This window comes from Mauremys mutica, chromosome 7 (assembly GCF_020497125.1).
Source record: "Mauremys mutica isolate MM-2020 ecotype Southern chromosome 7, ASM2049712v1, whole genome shotgun sequence".
Lineage (NCBI taxonomy): Eukaryota > Metazoa > Chordata > Testudines > Geoemydidae > Mauremys > Mauremys mutica.
In genome coordinates, this window is record NC_059078.1 from 108,722,122 (window position 1) to 108,741,212 (window position 19,091).

General features: G+C 48.6%; 1 protein-coding gene across 4 annotated transcripts in view; it reads left to right on the forward strand.

Annotated features, from left to right (window-relative positions):
• Positions 1-19,091, forward strand: part of CTBP2 (C-terminal binding protein 2) — a 231,923-nt gene that overhangs the window by 200,003 nt on the left and 12,829 nt on the right. For all 4 annotated transcript variants that reach the window (XM_045025959.1, XM_045025961.1, XM_045025960.1 and 1 more), the window contains 2 exons: positions 918-1,062; positions 12,274-12,480. In XM_045025959.1, coding sequence (XP_044881894.1) covers positions 918-1,062; positions 12,274-12,480 — 352 coding nt within the window. The remainder of the gene's footprint in view (positions 1-917; positions 1,063-12,273; positions 12,481-19,091) is intronic.

A 19,091-nucleotide genomic window follows, 5' to 3' on the forward strand; every position in this document is an offset into this window, starting at 1 on the left:
CAGAACTCTGTTGATTTTGGAGAAAATCAGTCAACTGGAAGAGGGAAATGGGGGACCCATGGAGCTCCTGGAATCTGGTTAGCACACACATCAGCTTCAACCAAGTCTATAATTATCTCCATATCAAAGAACTAGTTACTGGCAGCCATTAACACCTTGCAATCTAACAGCTTCCCCCATCTCAGCTTGGCCCATCCTCCCAATAGAGTTTAAAATGTCGACACCCTGAATGATTTACCTCCCTAGACAGAAAGAAAAATAAAAAATGGCGAAGGGGGAAGGAGGACACACACACACAGCCTCTCGCATGGGAGGAAATGAGTGATCTCAGTATGGGAGAATTAGGGGACCCCAGAATGGGAGAATTGGGGACTCGCAGAGCTCTGACTGAGGGGTGGGCGAGTTGCAGGGAGCCCCTGAAATAGAGGGGTAGGGAGGGTGGCACACAGGGAGCTTGTGGGGGAGAAAGAAGGGATGCAAAGACCTTCTGATGTGTGTGCAGCGAGTTCAGCCTACATAAGTAACAGTGTGCGACCCTCTAGCGTAATAAATACTTGTATAATACCAAAGGGAGCACATAGAAATGCTCACCGGTTACATTTCTTCTTGTATAACTGGACTTTTCCCTAAGCTTGTTCCAGTGTATAACATCTCCTCGAAGTCAATATGGCATTAATTGCCTATAGAGCTCTAGTGCAGCATCTCCTCTAAGGATGAAGCATCTCACAAATACTGGACATTACCTTAGAATGTGCCCTCAACTCCTGTTGACTCCTGCCACAGTCAAGGGTGTACAGCACCACAAGCTCAGCAGGGTCAGGTCCATTGGTTCCATTGTACACGACTGTAACAGTTGTTCCCAGTTCTTCCCCACCTAAATGACTAAGATTTTCTGACGTCTTTTTGTTCTGTTTCAGGTATTAAATGAAGCCGTTGGGGCAATGATGTACCACACTATCACCCTTACCCGAGAAGATCTAGAGAAGTTCAAGGCCTTAAGGGTCATCGTTCGAATAGGCAGTGGCTATGACAACATCGATATCAAAGCTGCAGGGGAGCTCGGTATGTGTCCATTCTGTGCCAATGGCCCCCCTGCCATTTGTTTTCTCTTTCAGTCAACACAGGTGACATTGTTTCTTACCTGCATTTGATCAACGTGGCATGTCAGACCAAATTTTCAAGTGGGTTTAGACTCAGCCCCTAAAATTGTGGGTGCAGTTCTGTGTGTGTTAAGATGTTGCATGCAAAAGAACATGACTGTGAAATACATAAAAGCTTGGACAATTGCAATTTTAGAAACTGCTTTTTAAAACTTGCCCCAGTTAGAAATATATATATCCACCCACAGCACAAAAAAATGAGATGGATGTTTGTTTTAGATTGCTTTTATTAGTTCTGTGGGGTGTTTTTCTTATTCTTGTTAGTATTTATTTCTCCATCATGTTTAATTTGTAGCTGCATAATCAAATAGTCAGAAACTACCATCTACAGTTGCAGGCACTTTTTTTGCAATCACGATAACTCGTTGCATTTGTACAATCTGCGAATGCAGATTGCTTGCGGAACTCTGGGGATTTGCACGTACAAATAACTGGGTGAGCTAAATTGCATCTACAATTCTAGTAGCTGTGTTGAGACCCCTTTTGATAATTTAGTCCAAAGAATACAATCCATCAAGAAGTACCATGACAGCGTTGCTCAAGATTGCTTGTATTAAAGATTTTCTCAAAGGAAAATAAAAACAATAGACATTTAGACCCTTAGATAATTCAGATCAAATAGTTTCAAATAGTCATTCCTAAAAAGCAAATCCTAGCATAGTGAAGTATTTTTCAGCTAGAGGAGTGGTGTCTTCTTAGTGTGACAGATTCTTCTGTATTTGTAACTCTTACTCTTACAAACACTGCTGCATAATCCTCCCTTTTAAACATTGCAAATTGGGTGGCCAAATGGTGGGGTTTGAAGTGGAAGATGTAATTTCTTTCTACAAATGTAGCCGAAAGTTTAATTGGCACCACTATCTAGAAGGGATTTTTTTAAAAAACTAAGAAGAGATCTTTAACTTTGTATAGCTGATACATGACAGGTGGCTAACCATAGTGACAAGTCATGCAGTATCCACCATCTGAACACAAGTGGCTCAGTTCTGATTTCAGACATTCAGGCTCATTTAATGCATACTCCCTCCTACTCAGCTATCTCCTACTTGGAATAATTACCATAATAGCAATGAAATTCAACCTTTGCACCAAATTGTTAATTCATTTTAAATTGTGGAATTGAAACAGAATCCCTGTGTTACCTAACAGCATTCCAGATGAACGCCCTGTGCTACAGAAAGTTCAGAGCTGCCTCTCCACAGCCTCTTTGCTCTTCCTGATGATTATGAGAAGCAGAAATTAATAATAACAGGGTTGTACAGGCTAAAAGAAAGAACCCTGTTGTGATGGAGCTGCTTTCGTTTTACTTTAGGATGGCTGCAATCCCTGCAGTCTCTCACCTGCTTTGTAGCAGTTTCTGGGATTTGTAAAATAATGTCAGTGGCTATATATTTGAAAAGATTTATTTTTTTCTCCTCCACTTGTTGCTGTCTGTTGCCTAGGTGTGGATAACAATTCTGTTTTTACTGTCTGATCACAGGTTTTTCATATCAGTTCTTTTTTTGACATTAACAAAAGCTTCTTTTCTTTATGGGAACAGGAAAATGACATTTAAAAATGTTCTCACAGATCTACTGAGAAATTTACTTTAGTTTTTCATGTCCCCATAGAGATGCACTGTACCCATATGAAAGCAAAGGCAGCATTCACCCATGAAACTAGGCAGTGCTTTGACGGAAAACTTTGTATACTTTTGCATAACAGATGTGCAGCAGTTCTGACAGATTGGAACAGAGCAAATATCCCTAAGGAAAAGTGCTTCTATAATGGTCAACCCATTTATTATTCATTGCTATTAGTTATAAACCAAAGCTACAGCTGCTAATGTCTCCTTTCCAGTGTCTACTCTTGTGACAGGGATAGATATCTGTGATTAAACAGATACATGATAGTTCCTCTGCAGTTTGTAGATCTTGCGTAGTTAACTTCTGAAACTTCAGAGTCACGTATAGATGTTTTCATGATATCCTATGTGCTGAAGAAGAAATCACTCTAGATCCACTTGTGTAGAAATATTAACAATCATTGACTCCATTGACTCCATGTCAAGACGTTTTTGAGGAAAGAGTATAGTCCAAAGTAGATGATCATAGCTATAAATGTCATTCTCGCCTTCACAATATTCCTGTTAGATTTTAATTAGAATTGTCCAGGATTGGGTACTGATTTTGCAAACCAAGATAGGCTTCATCACATACCTAATGGCCTAATTATTTGTGTTATGTAATTATAGACTGACCAGATCCCAAGGCGGGGCACACCGAGATTGCTCAATTAGGGCAAATTGCAAAGAATGGGACAGACAATCCCCAAAACTGGTGGTTATTCTAATACTTCGATTCGCCAAGCCAGCAACAAACCAAATTCTACAGTACCTTACTGGGTACCCAGAAACCAGAAACACAGTTCCCTTAAAGCAACCCAGCCTTGAGCTTTCACCCAGACAGCCAGGTCAAATATGATGATTAGTGAAAATCTTGTTCATCGTATAAAAAGTTCTACCAATCCCAAAGGATCAGACACGTTACCCACCAGGTTAATGAATATTGCAGATCTTACCCAAATACACGCTTACAGCCAATTCATATTAACTAAAATAAGATTTATTAAAAAAGAAGAGAGAGTGAGTATAGGTTAAAAGATCATTATACATACAGACTTGAATAAAATTCTTAGATCAGTTTCATAGTAGAGATGAACTTTAGAGTTGCAAAAGTTCTTTCAGAATTAGTTCCATAGGTCACAATCCAATGTCCACTATTAGGGTGACTGGAGCTGGGGACCTTAGTCTTGCAACTCAAACTTCCCCTGATGTAGCTTTAGCAGATCTGAGATAACAGGATCAGGGCCCAAGAGTGCTTTTTTATAGTTCTCAAGCAAGCTATCCGATAGCCTCTTGACAGCAGGCATTCCTTAGGTAAAGAATAGTGACTTTGAAGTAACCTCCTATTTCCTAAGCATCGTTGGTAACAAGCTACATGGATTAACAATAAGGCAACTGCTCATCTCTTGCCATTTACAGGTAGTTTACTACATACTTCAAACAGAAATGAAGACAGTGATATTACTACATTCAGTTCATCTAAATGTTAATATCTCCTTTTGATCTTTGAATTAACAGACTACAACGATAGACAGGAACCGTTTGGTTACATTGTCAGCCTCTAACAATATATATGTAAACACACAAAACCCACAAATCATTATCTATTAATATGTCTCTACAGGTTGAATCTGGATCAATTATCCTGCTAGTTGTGTAACCCTTTCTGGCCCTGTGTGACAAAGGCACAGGGCATTTTTATGGAGACATTTTCCTTCCATTTCATCTTTTTTTGTTTAACTCCTAATGTCAGAAAATTATTCTATAAAAATGTCTCTCAAGCCCCTGGCCATAACTGATTGGACTGTGATGAATTAAAATTTCACCTTTGAAATTCTTTTAAATGGTCTTCTTCAGCAACATCCACACTAGATGGGGTGGTGAAACTTTTCTGAAATCAGTCATGCACACACTGAATGCAAGCAACAGCAGGACACGTCTAACTGCATTATCCTTAGAGAGGGGTTGTTAAAAGTGCTGTGCATGCACTTTACTTCTGCCCTGCATTCCCCTGCTGCTGCTGCTGCAACTGAATAAACAGGCAGTGGGCAAATACTACAGTTTAAAGTCTCTAATGTCTGTGCTAAAATTCCTTGATAGCACAGCTTTTGTTCCCTTATTGCAAAGAAGAAAGGGGTTTTCATCCTATCCTAGACCTGAGAAGACTCAACAAATACAGGTACTGGCCTCAGATTCAGAATAACTCTTGCCTGCATCGTTCCATCTCTCCAAGCTCAAAATTGGCTTATAGTTCTTGACTTGCAGGAAGAGCCTTAGATTCACAGTGGGACCCACCAGGTAACAATACAGAGTACTGCCCTTCGTTCTCTCCACAACACCAAAAATATTCACAAATGTCGGAGGGTGGGGGCTGCACACCAAAGGAGAAAGGGACTCCACATCTATCCGTGCCTAGATGACAGGCTGATCAGGAGCAAGGTCCAAGCAGGAAACTGCAGCAGCTCTGGAATCCTCTACCTGTTCTCCTATTAGGACTCCTTGTGAACTATGAAGAAGAGTCTGTAACAGCATCGCAGACAATAGAGTTCATAGGAGCCATGATCAACTCTCAGTTGGTGAGAGCTCACCTGCTAGGGGGACAAGTTCCTGTCTGTTCAGTCAATGACAAGGGACTTCCAGTCAAACCTGGCAGCAATGGTGTGTACACGCCTGGGCTGTTGGGTCACCTGTCATTGTGCATATACTGGATGCTGCTTGCAAGACTTCATCTGTGGCTCTTACAACTGTGATTTCCATCCAAGCATCACATGAATAAGAGTGTCACGTTCCCACCCAGGTTCTACAAGAGCCCACTTAATGGCTGAACCTAGAAAACATATGAAAGCGTGTTCTTTTCTTGACCAGGTCCCAGGATGATCTGAATGTCCTGGAGTTCAGGGATATCCAGTCAGCCTGCATGGCATTCCTATCTGTTCTCTGGGACCTTATGGTGCAGATGCACTACATCAACAAGTGTGGAAGTGTTGGGTCATCCCGTCTCTGCTAGGAAGCCATTAGACCTGGCGTCATCACCATGGGGTAATCCCATTGGTTCTTCATCTTCTAGGAATTAGCAACAACCTGGCAGACTTTTTAAGCAGGCCCACAATAACCAACCTCGAGTGGTCTCTGCAGGTGTCCATTACAGAGCTGATATTTCACCTACAGGGTATGCCACTGAGGACAACACAAAGTGCCTGAACTTCTGCTCTAGAGGGCATCTGAGCCTGGTCTCCAGGTTTCCTATATGTCTTTCCCCTCCATTCCCCTGATCTCCAGGGTGATATCCAAAATGAGAGGGAAGACGTTCATGCTGATGCTAATAGCTGCCTATTAGACAGGCTATTTGGGCTGCCAGACCTCTTGAACATGTCCATTCAGCCCTGCATCCCTCTAGCAATCTTTCCGGACATGATATCTCAGAACCACAATCAGATATTGCAGCTAGGCCCATAGTTGTTGCACCTGATGGCTTGGATGTTGGCTCCTTGAGCACTACTGACAGAGACTGTTATCAAGCGGTCCAGGATAGCCTCATACAAAGCAGGAAGCCATCTGCCAGGAAGACCTATTCCTCCATATGGAAACAGGTCTCCATATAGCCTATCCAGCATGCTCTGGGACCAGTTGAAGCTCCAGTCCCAAAGATCCTCAATTATGTGTTGCTCTTGAAACATTCTGGACTGACTCTTCGTTCTCTCAGAGTTCATGTTGCAGCAATATTGCTGTGTCATGTCAGTACAGTTGTAGCCAACGGTATCCAGATGCCTCAAGGGACATCTGCACACTTACCCTTTTGATGGAGACCTGACTCTTGCATGTTGTCGTAACATTGTCCTCCTGTTACTCATGGAGCTGTTGTCAGATTACTAACCACCCTTGCGCCAGGACTTGTGTATGTGTGTAAATAAAACCTTACCCTTAAGATGGTCTTTCTGGCCACTATCACATCAGCATGGATAGAGAAGTCAGTGGAGTATTGTCTGGGTATATTCTATGAGTGATTTATTTGATTTACACTCAGACATCATTCCTGGAACAAGTGTGGTCAAACAGCTTGCCGGGTAGTCCCATCTTCCAGGAATCTCAGCCCAACAACATCTAGTTCCCAGGGAGCTGCTGTGCCTCAAGTACTGACTCCAATCAGAGCCCAAGACAGAGAGCAAACTCTGCTGCGTGTCGCACAGCTCCCTCTCTCCTGAAGCTGCCTCTGCACACAGCCTTGCAAAACCCCAGACTAGCAACAGTGCATCGTGTCTTCCTAAGAGTCAGACCTTGTTCTTATCCCCCCCGCACCCGGAAAAAGAAAAGAAACCAGAAGATTGTGTGGCAGCCTCCTGGTGATGCTCGCCATCACAATAATGTTGCATTCTTAACTAGGTTAAAGAGTCATAATATATATTGGCCATATTTGTGTCTTACAGAAATGTTAGTGAGCTGTTGCAAGCAGCAACGTGAATTGTTTTACCACTAATGGATACCATTAGCATCTAAAATCAAACTGATATTTATTCCTTGCCAGAGGAACACAGCTCTTTCAGGTGTGTTGATAGGCTGGTGTTAACATAATTCATCCCTTCAAAATCTTAGTCAAATGAAAGAAAACGCGTGCTCTTTGGAACAATCATTTTTGAATTAGACATTTGGCTGACGTGTTTATCTACAAAAATATGTTCATTTGGCTGTGGACGGTTGACATGTTGCTCACAGTTTGACTATAGTTTGCGTAGCTCCTTGATGTTTTCTTTTAAAAATAAACAAAAGCTGTACAATTATTTACATTTGAAGACTTTAACTTCATATTACACCCTCTGGGGCCTTACCCTACCCCTCCCTCATCTCCGTCTCCCCATCGGCATGCACATTATACAGTGGGGGTAACACCTCTCAGCATTAATTAGAGTTACACGTCCACTGAGAGCAAGAGACATATAAATGCTTTAGGGCCTGATCCAGAACTCACTGAAGTTGGGAGAAGGACTCACATTGACTTCAGTGGGCTTGGACTGGACCTTTACATTGGCCAGTATTACAAGATTTGCAGTACAAACATTTACTCCCAAGGGAAATCTGTGCCAAAAATTCTGCGCACAATATTTTTAAAATTCTGCAAATTTTATTTGTCAATAAATAAATGTGGAGGCTGCCAGTGCAGGGGCCAGGCCTGCCTCAGAAACACTCCAGGGCCCTGCTCCTCTGCACCAGGTGAGGGCAGGCAGGCTCAGGCCGGTAGGACCCAAGTGTAGAGGGGTTAATGTGGGCGGATCCAGGTGTGGGATGAGAAGATTCTGGGTGTGGGCAGCTCAGTGGGGAGTCCAGGGGCTTGTTGGGGGATTCCAGGTGCAGGGGCAGTGCGACTCTGCAGGGGGATGCAGGTGAAGGTAGTTGGGGTTCTACAGGGAGCTTGGGGGGATAGATGTAGCGGGAGGGGGGTCTGGATGTAGGAGGCTCAGCAGGGCGTCTCGGTGCAGCTGGTTGGGGCTCAGTGAGGTGGGACTCGGGGTGTGGGGGACTGGTGGGTATTCCAGGTGCAGAGGGGAATGGGGCTCATCGGGGTGGGGGTTAAAGTGTGGAGGTCTTGTAAGGGGTGAGGCTTGGCAGAGGGGGTCCAGGTGGGGGGGGGGGCTCTGGATGCAGGGGGTGAGGCTCAGCAGGGTGGGGGACTGGGAGGTATCCGGATGCACAGGGATTTGGTGGACGGGGGAGCAGCTCCCTGTACAGTGACCCCCTCCCCCCGCAGCTGAGAGGCAATGGGGGCAGGAAGCCGGTGGGCGAGAGGGAGATGCGGAGCTTCCTGCAGTTGGGGGCGGGTCTGACCTAGCCCAAGTCACTCCTTGCAGGGACTAGTAGCTGAGCCAGGCACAAAGTAGGAGCCACTGGTTGGGGCGTTCCCAGCCCCCTCTCCCCCAGAAAATTCTGTGGTACATTTTAAACAAAAATAATGCAGCCTGTTGAAAGTATGGGGGCAGAGTAAAATAACATGTCTGCCGGGGGTGCCATACCAATTGCTTGTTCCTGCGTATATTTAATTGAATGCAGAATTCCCCACCTGCTCGACTAGTCCTTGGAGCACCCAGGCCCTTGAGAGCAGGACTGAGCACACAACTGTAGGTCTTGCTGAGCTGGCTTATTCAGCAGTGTCCTAATCAGCTGATCCAGGCCTGCACTCGTTACCTTAACAAAGGGTTCTTGCACTGTGAGAACTCTGCAAGCCCTGCGCCTCAGCCTCACCTGCTCCAGGCTGACAGGGCTGCAGACTGCACCAGAGCCCACTCAGGGCTGCTGCTGCTGCTCCTCCTACATCCGTAGGCAGGAGGAGTGGGCTAGCTACCACTCTGCATCAGGCTACTTGAGACTGTCAAGTGATGGGAGAAGGAAGGTTTAGTGGGAGGTGAGAGCCTGCCCCTCCCTGGTACAGGGAGAGGAGGAACTTCCGCGTCCATCTGCCTCTCTTGCCGTTACAGCTGTGTCCTCAATCCCCCCTGTCACTTCAGCTGCTACCGGTTGCTCCACTGAGGCTATGTCCTAATGCAGAGTTAACTGGAGTAGCCTCTCGAGTTAGCCTAGCTGGAGGGAGAGTGAAATAACACGCCAGCTACAACCAGCCAGTATGTTAGCAGCATGGAGTGGTTGTGTTAGTAGCTGATGAGCTGTTGTCCTGTCCCCCGGACGGACCAGCCAGCATGAGTTAAAAGCACCACAGCTCTGGAGCTGAGGGGTTGTGTGTGTGGATGGGACTTGAGTTAGGACAACACTTGTTATAACCTGGGTTCACTGTGCAGTGAAGACAAGCTTTGAGTGCCACACCGGGCTGTAATATTGCCCTTCCCCTCAGTTAATTTGTCCACTAGGCCTCACTTCTTAAATCTGTCCCTGTCAGGCAGGCCGGCAGTGCACTGCCTACACGCACAAATAGCCCATAGATTCTTCTCACAAGGTAAGGACCGATGCGCAAATCCTTAAAGGTATGGTACATAGACGTTGCCCTGCTCAACATAGCAGTACTTAACCCTAGGCGGCCTGCTGCCGGGTGAAATGGTCAGCCTTGTGCTAGGCTCCCCATAGAGTGCATAGGGAGAGCTAGACACCTAAGGAAGGAATTGGCAAGGGAGCCGCCTAAGCTAGCTGGGAGTGAAATCCCGAGAAGGACCCAGGGCAAGGAGAAGAGCGTAGGCACCTGGTGCGGCTGGCTGCTGGGTGCCTCCCTCCATATGGCAGTCTCAGCTGCGAACCCTCTCCTGGAGTGAGGCACCAAAGACAGGTCAGCTGCTTAGGTAGCCCATGTTCTGGCAGCTGAAACCATCTTTCTCTCTTCTGCTCATGCTCTCCCGGCTGTATTTTATATGTGAGCTGTGCTGCCCCCATTGATTGGAGACCTGCATCCAGTCCTCCTGTTGTGGTGTGACAGGTCTGGCTTAATCATGCTCTGAGCACGCCTACAGGACTGGGCTCTGCTGGTGAGATAGGCGTTCCCCTTCCCCTGCCCAATTTGAGACTCTGGCTTAGGGGCCTACAGGGTGTCAGCTTGAGCCAAGGCCTCCAAGCTACTTATTAGCTGTGGGGCAGCGTCACCATTTAGGTGGTTTTGCAAATGCCGACCAGCATTTGGAGGTGCCTCCAGGGTTAGGTGTCAGCTTTGAGAATATCAGTAATGCCGGAATGTGGACTTAGTCGCCTGAGAACCTTTAAGGATCTGGACTGTAGGGATTTTCATATGAGTTTGCCTGAATAAGGACTGGGATTCAGACCCTTTACCACAAGATGGGGCTCCATACCTTATGACTGCTCTTGCCAAAGAAAGGATTAAAAGGAAGGCAGTCATGTCGGTGGGTAAAACTCCCGAAAGTGCCAGATCCTCAAAGGTAGATTCACTGAGAGTTAGCTGCTGAAATACCTTTGAGGATCTTGGCCTTGGAGTTTTAGGACCCTAAACTGCAATGACTTTCAATGAGATATAAGCGCCTAAACCAGTTGGGCACTTTTAAAACTGTTACCCAAAATGGTTATTGACTCTCACATAGGCAAAAAAAGAGGGACTCATGCAAAAATGTTCTCCCTCAGCCTGGGGTGATCCTGTGTTCCCGGGCCAGACTTATTGCAGAGAGGGAGAGTGAAGGGCTGGGAAATCTCTGTTTTACCGTTTAAACATTTCTCGTTATTTATCACCAAGGAGAGACAAAAGGCTCCATAAAAAACACATGTGCAGTAAGAGCCTGGTTTTCAGGGGAGCTTAGCACATGTTTATACTGTTTTCCTGTTTCTAAGAGTGTTCAGCAAGTGCAATGGGAAATAGTGTGACGGCCTGTTGGTATGGCAAGGGCAGGCTGCCCTGGGAATTAAAAAAAAATAAAATAAAAAAAAAATCTGACCCTTGGTGCATCCCCAGTGCAGACTTTTCTTCAGACGTGTTTGTAAGAGCCCGAAGGATAAGTAATCCTGGCAAGGCTCCAGAGATGGGGTGAGTCCCATCAGAGACAGAAATCACCCCAAATCTTCCCTCCATCTAGTGGTAGAATTTAAACCAGAAGCGCCCAAGGAACCCCTTTTTCCCACACATCACTGTGCAACAATGTCATAACAGCCTCGATTAAGGATGGAATAGGATCAAAAAGGTTGAGTTTTTGTCCCCGAGAACTACCAGCTGCATTGGCCAGTATCGCTGCCCTGCTGTGGCCCGGTGGTGAGGTCCCACCAGTTTATTTGTGTGTGTGTGGTGGGACGCTTGCTCTGCATAGAAATGCAGCAGACTGACATTTCAGAGGTGAAAGGAGTCTCATTGCAGCTTATAAAACCAGCCTTTGTGAAGGAACAATGGGCCTGGTTGGGACTCACATGCTTTGGAACTACTTTGCCCCTTCACTGCAGAAAATTAATACACTAATGTTATATGCAGCTAAAGTAAAGAAAACAGATCAGTAACATTCCTGTTATAACTGTACTGCTGGAATTACATTTAAAAAGAACTTCTAAGTGGTTCATTGAGGAAAAAATACTGTTTTATAAGTATCAAAATAGGATTCATTGTTAGCAATTAGGATTGCTTAAAATAAATGGAATCTTAGCTTTAAAAGGTGTCTTGAGTTTTTAGCTTAAAACCTCTGGGGAAAAAATGTACCTTGGGAAGTACAGTGTTTGGGTACCTAGCTAGAAGGCCAGCTTGCCTGATCCTGTATGCCAAGCATATGTTCTTATGTATGTTATTTCTTACATAGTCCGCAGGCTGCAGGTGAGAGTTTGGTGCTTTGTGAAGCAGCATCTAGTAGTACAAATTCAAGGTGATATTGGGAGTTTGCCACAAAATTCCTTTCACTGTCATGTGATTTTGAGCAGGTCCACCTACATGCTGGGTTGGGAAATGGTCTGCTGATGGTATCAAATAACAGAAATGGTTCAGATCAGTTTCTTGGACAGTTTCATTAGTGAGAATCCTGGAGATTTGCTGGTGTTTCAGTGACTAGATTGCGCGGCTCTAAGATCGTGATTTTGTTGGGTTTTTTCCCCCTTCTCCAGGGATTGCTGTCTGCAATATCCCATCAGCAGCTGTAGAAGAGACTGCAGATTCCACCATATGCCATGTCCTAAACCTCTACAGGCGGAACACTTGGCTGTATCAAGCACTGAGGGAAGGGACCCGGGTGCAGAGTGTGGAACAGATAAGGGAGGTGGCCTCGGGAGCAGCTCGGATCAGAGGAGAAACTCTCGGCCTCATTGGATTTGGTATGTTGGCAACTTTGGGGGACAAAATATCCAAAGCAGAGCCATCTGCAGTGAGCTAATGGAGTCTTGACCTTGGAGGAGTACGACTCTCAGGACTTATATCGGGGATGGGCAACTGGTCGCCCGGGGGCTGCATCCCACTAAATAGATCATTTTCTTTGGGCCCCTGGTGTCCAGCTTGGGGCAGGCGATCTGATGGTATCAGGGCCAGGAAGGGAACAGGGTGGCTGTGACGTGATACTGTGGTGAAAGCCAACAGGCCGGAGTGGGGAGCCGGGCCCAGCCCCGTGGCAGAGGAGCCAGTAGTGCAGCATAAATGCGGGGCAGGCTCATTCCCCAGCCCCCCTCCCTCAGGACCCCTCTCAAAGGGTTGGAATGGATTAACTGGCCCTCCACTACCTTAAAGTTCCCCATCCCTGACTTAGATCTTCTATATCAGCAGAGCTTATTTTGCTGCATTTACTAGACTGTGCGCTACTGATGTGGGCAGTTTTGTGGTGATACAACTGCAGCCACGCTAGGGGTTCCACCGATTTAACAGTGTTTCTAAGCCGCTATAGCTACGTGGGAACAGAAGCCATGTGCCCTGATTTTCCGGCGAAGGAGCCTGTTCTTTTCCTGTTCAGAATTGTGAACCCAGCTTCCTCTGCGAAGAGGAAGCAGATTTCCAAGGCTGCAGGGACTTTGGTGAGCCCCATCTCCTCAGTGCTTTCATGAGCCTCTCCTGCACTCTCCCTTTTCCCCGTGGGAGTTTTCCCAAAGGGTTCTGCGCACACACTGGTAGCCTTGTTTCATGCTGTATCTTCCAACCGCGCTTGTCTCCAGAGTGCAGCTCTGCAATGTGACCATGAACCTTTGCAACAATTTCTGTATCCTCTTGCTAGCAATGATTTTCTCCCCAGGCAGTGCCTTGGCCATGCACGGGGCCAGCCCATGTATTCGTTACATGAACCAGCCATAGGCGGCAGGTTTGTATAATTTTTGGTGGGGCCCAAAATGGTGGTGCCCCCCCCCCGCTCCCGCCCTGTAAGCCGATATAAAATGAAGCTACAACGCGTCAGTGCCACAAGATTACAAGGGTCAATTAAAAGTGGAAAGTCAGAAGCAGCACTTGCCTACTTCAATATACAGTATTATATTTTGTTGCACCTGTTGTGATGAATTGGGAATGTTAATATTTTCTCTGAATACTGTGTGGGTGCCTCAGTTTTCCCTGCAAGATGCCAACGAAGGTGTTGGGGACAAAGAGATCAGGTGGCCTCCCTGTCCGGAAGAGACACAGAGGCCAGAGGAGGGAGTGTCAGTTTGGAGCTGGCTGGGGAAATGGGGAGAGACCCAGAACTTGGTTCTGGGCTCCCCACCCCCCAAGAGGGGTTCTGTTTTCTGTACCAACAAGCTCTGTTTAAACTGTGTTCCCATCATCTAATAAACCTTCTGTTTTACTGTCTGGCTGAGAGTCACATCTGACTGCGGAGTTGGGGTGCAGGGACCTCTGGTTGCCCCAGGACCAGCCTGGGCAGACTCGCTGTGGAAAGTGCATCATGTGGAAGGGCAAGCTGAATGCTCCGAGGTCAGACCCAGGAAGGTGTAAGCTTCTTGCCCTGGAGACAGTCTGCTCCGAGAGAGGAGGCTCCCCCAGAGTCCTGACTGGCTTTGTATGGAGTTGTTCCAAAGCATCACAGCATCCCCTTCCACACCGTGCACTTCCCAGAAGTCCGCACAGACACTGACACTCCCTCCTCCGGCCTTTGTCTCTTTTCCAGGCATTAGGAGGCCACCCGATCTCTCTGTTCTCCAACACCTTCAGTTGGCACCTTGCAGGTGAAACTGATTTGGGAGAAATGAAGTAAAAGCTGCCCAAACCGAGCTTGAGCACTCCTGAATTTTGAGGTGTTCAAATCTGGAAGGCAGGTGCTGGGGGTGGGAGAGGGCTGTGGGCTCCATGGGGGAGCATGGCAGCAACTGTCTGGAGCTGCACAGAGCCAGACACGCTGGTCTGAGCGGCACAGTAAGTGGTTTGGGGGTTGGAGAAGGGGTAGGGAGTTCCGGGGGGCAGTCAAGGGACAAGGAGCAGGGGGGGTTGGATGGGGCAGAGGTTCGGAGGGGCAGTCAGGGGACAGGCAGCAATTGGATAGGCATGGGAGTCCAGGAGGTTTATCAGGGGACAGGTAGGAAGGTCCTGGGGGGAAGTTGGGTGGGGTCTCAGGAGGGGGCAGTTGGGGACAAGGAGAAGGGAGGCTTAGATAGGGGCTGAGGTCCCAAGGGGCAGTTAGGGGCAGGGGTCCCGGGAGGGGGTAATCGGGGGACAAGGACCAGTGGTGCTTAGATAGGGGGTGGAAGTCCTGGGGGGCAGTTGGGGCAGGGGTCTGGGCAGGGGCGGCTCTACATATTCGGCCGCCCCAAGCAGTCATGCGCGGGAGACGCCCCGGAGCCCCGGGAGCAGCAGACCTCCCGTGGGCATGACTGCGGAGGGTCCGCTGGTCGCGCGGCTCGGCTGGACCTCCCGCAGCTGCGGACGGTTGGCTGGTCCGGCGGCTCCAGTGGAGCTTCCGCAGTCGTGCCTGCGGGAGGTCCAGCCGAGCCGTGAGACCAGCGAACCGTCCGCAGTCATGCCTGCGGCAGGTCCGGTCGTCCCGGGGCTCCGGTGGACCTCCCGCAGGCATGACTGCAGCAGGTCCACCGACCCAGCCTGCTGCCCCTGCCGGCAAATGCCGCCCCACGCGCGTGCTTGCCGCGCTGGGGTCTAGAGCCGGCCCTGGGTCTGGGGAGGGGGCAATCAGCGGCCAGGGGCTGGGATTCAAAGGACTCTGCGCTGCCTGCAACCGCGGGGAGCCCAGAGCCTTTTAATTCCCAGCCGCGGCCGGAAGTCAGAGGGCTCTGCGCTGCCCGCAGCAGCGGGGAGCCCAGAGCCCACTGATTCCCGGCCGCGGCTGGGATTTAAAAGGCTCTGGGCTCCCCGCGGCTGCCGGCAGCCCAGAGCAGGGGAGAAACCTAGCTCCAAATATCGCTAGAGCCCCTGACTGTGAATATTCCTGGGGCTAAAGCCCCAGGAGCCCATATAAGTTGGTGCCCATGGAACCAGCCTGTGTGTGAATGTGTGCTGCCCCCAGGAGACCTAGCTCCTTCTGGGCTCCCTGCTCGCTCCTCAGAGAAGATTACAATTCCCCTCCCCCGATCACTTAGTATGGCACTCTCTTCCCCTCTGATGGTGGCTGGGACAGAAGTTGCTGAGCCTGCTACAGCCTTGGCTGAGAGCTGAGTCTTTCAGTCCAGGCAGTAGCGGCTCCTGCTTTTAGAGCCAGAGTTGCTGCCGCTGATGACCCAGTTGCTCTGACTCCGCCATGCTGGCCAGCCCATTTTGGGAGCAGAGCCCAATCCCTGTCCACCAGTGCATAAGGGAAATTCCAGGATGCTGCAGAGGAGAGGGAAGTCTCACTCCCCCGGATGCCTTCTGCACGGCTGCGTAAAGCCAAGCCAGAATCTGACTTGCAGTGGAGCGAAAGTAGCACAGATAACTGGCATTGTGGCTTATCTGTTCTCACTTGTGGCGAACGTGCATTAAAGATGCTTTAACGCTGGGCTGAAGATGTAGTGAGTGACTTGGCTAGAAGGTACCTGTGGGTACAGCTAAACCAAAAAACCCACAAAACCCCCGCAGCAATGAGTCTTAGAGCCTGAGTCAACTGACGGGCTCATGGGGCTTGTGCTGGGGGGCTAAAAATAGCAATGTAGACATTTGGGATGGAGCCCAGGTTCTGAAACCCAGCAGGGGGGAGGGGCAGCCTCAGAGCCCAGGCGCCTGTCCAGGATCGAACATCTACACTGCTGGTTTCAGCCCCGCAGCGTGAGCCCTGCAAGCCTGAGACTCCCGGCCAGAGGGATTTTTTGCTGTGCAGACATCCTCTGTCTCTCAGACTATTGAAGTTTGAGGGCCCTGTGTTAACGGCTGGTGTGCAACAAGATAGTGTTGGTGTATGTCATGACAGTGTCTCGCTGCACATTGGGCATGCGGCCAGACATCAGATGTCAGCATGGAAGCACTGGCCAGTGGTTAGAGTACAAGGGTGACAGTCAGAAGATACATTCTAGCAATATCTAGTCTTTGTGTGATGCTGTTTCTCGTCACTGCCCATCACTAATGAATCCTGCCAGTACCCCTGGGATGCAGGTAGGTCGGCATTGTGCATTCTAATAACTGGGGAGAGTGAAGGGAAAAGAATAAGTAAGTTGTCCAGGTCACACTGCCAGGATTCCAGCTCAGGAGGCCTGGCGCCTAGCCCAGTGCTCAGACCCTGCCTGTCCTTTTATTGTATTGAAAAATCCCTCATTAAAGAAATAGAAGAGTACTGGTTAAAAGCTGTTTTACGAAGCTAACACCAGGCCCTAATGTAATGACGTAGTTTTTCCATCTTCTTTCCCTGCAGAGAATGATTCCCCCTCCGTCCCAGCTCCTACTGCCTCTGCGCACTGCTCTCCCTCTGCCTGAGTGGGTCCCTCTTTATTCTCAGATGCTGAAGGGTGAATTGTGGAAGTGACACATGACTTATGGGTCTCCTTCCCTTTAAGGCAGCATGGCCTAGTGGCTAGGGCACTGGCCTGGGCATCAGGAGCTCTGGAGCCTATTCCTGGCTCTGCCATTGACCTGCTGTGTAACACTCGGCAAGTCACTTCTCTGCCCTTCCCCACCCCTCCAGTCCTTTTTCTGTCCTCTGTATAGAGTGCAGGCTCTTTCAGGGATTGCACAGCACCGCACACTGGGGCCGCCAGTTATCGTTGTTGTATATACTGATGCTGACGATTGAGCTCCAGTGCATGGCTTCAAGCACTGGTGTGTCGCCAGGAGCCAGGGATGATTACCCTCCCGCAGGGCTGGCCTTACGGATGGGGTACCGCCCAGGGTGCCATGGCTGTGGGGTGCACTGTCCCAAGTGCCACAAGCTGGTGGCCCTGGACTGCCAGAGCAGGGGTGAGTGCGGGCGAGCCCGGGGCTGGAGCCCCTGGCCAGCCAAGAAGGGGGTATGCAATGCCACCCACAGCTTCCAGCCTGGCGGGGAGGCACAGCCCCTGGATCCCCCTTTCCCACAGGATGGGGGGGTGGCTATGCAACCACTCTCCTGCCATTAGGTAGTCAGGGTGTGTATGGCCGGGGGAGCCCCCGAGCTCAGAAATTCTTCCCTGTGCAGCCCGGCCAGGTTCCGGAGCTAGAGGCTGGTCCTTGCACCCTGCACCCCATGCTGCTGTTCTCAAAATCAAAGAAAGGGCACCAAAATACAAGTTTGCCCAGGCTGCCATTTTCCCTAAGGCTGACCCTGCCCTCCTGCATTTCTGTGACAGGAAGTGTGTCCTCTTGACTCAGGAGAAGAGCTGGAAGGAAATTTTCCAAGGAAAATGCTAATTCATTGAACCCGAAATAGTTCATGGAAATAGCATCAGTGAAACTGAAAAGAATCCTATCTAAAAATAGCCATGTTGCTAGTGTTGCAGATGGGGGACATAGCAGCTAAATATGTAATGCCAGAAAGCTTGTACCTCTTTACCTGATGGCTTGCCACATGTTGCCAAGAGGAAGCTACAGCTCAACTCAGGCTGTGTGGAAGCTGCCCGGCACTGGAGAAAAGCAAACCCCCTCCAGGCTCTGACCCAAAGGAAATAAAACAGTTTAAACAGACAAAAGGTGGAATGTGGACAGGGAAGAAGGGGGGAAGCTATTGGCCATAGCTTGGCAGTGATTACTTGTTAACATGCATCTTTGTGGGAACACACCTGGAATTGAATTTTAAAACACGGCCATGGTTAAGCATTTGAAACTGTCCTTAGAAAATCCACCATGAGGCTTGCCCCATGGTTGCTGTGAGCGTAGGATGTACACTTCTGAGGTGACCATCTGTAGACAGGGTACCCCAGCACAGGACCTGAGGAACGCGTTGCTGGGGATGTTGTGAAGGCCAAAACTATAACTGGGTTAAAAAAAGAATTAGATGAATTAGTGGAAGATAGGTCTATTAATGGTGATCAGGGAGGCAAACCCATGCCCCTGGTATCCTAAGCCTCCAACTGCCAGAAGCTGGAATTGGATGCCGGGGGTGAATCACTCGATAATTGCTCTGTTCTGTTAATTCTTTCTAAAGAATCTGACACTGCCCGCTGTTGGCTACTGGGCTAGCTGGACCATTGGTCTGAGCCAGAATGGCCGTTCTATTGTTGTTCTAGAGCCAGTGTAAGCATCCTGTTTGTATTGTACATCCACCAGCAGAAGTAGTCCACACCCAGGGCACTGGGCCGGGCTAGCCCCATTATCACTGGTATTTCGGACAATGAGCCAATTGCATCTCTGCCATAACTCCAGTGACTTCGGTGGTGCTACATGAGAGGTGAATTTGGCTCACCGTGTTCAGAAGTAGTTCGTTGGGAAAATAAAATATTCAGAAATGAAGCACTGGCCCCTGCCATTGGGCTGCATGAAAACAGAGGCCCTGAATGGCTGGACTTGGTCTGGAAAATTCTTCCATTTTCCTCGCATCATAACACACTCAGGGTCTGCTCCTGTAACCACAGGCCCACGCCTAGAGCTTGCTGCTGGAGGGAGGAGAAAGGCTCCAGCACACACTCAC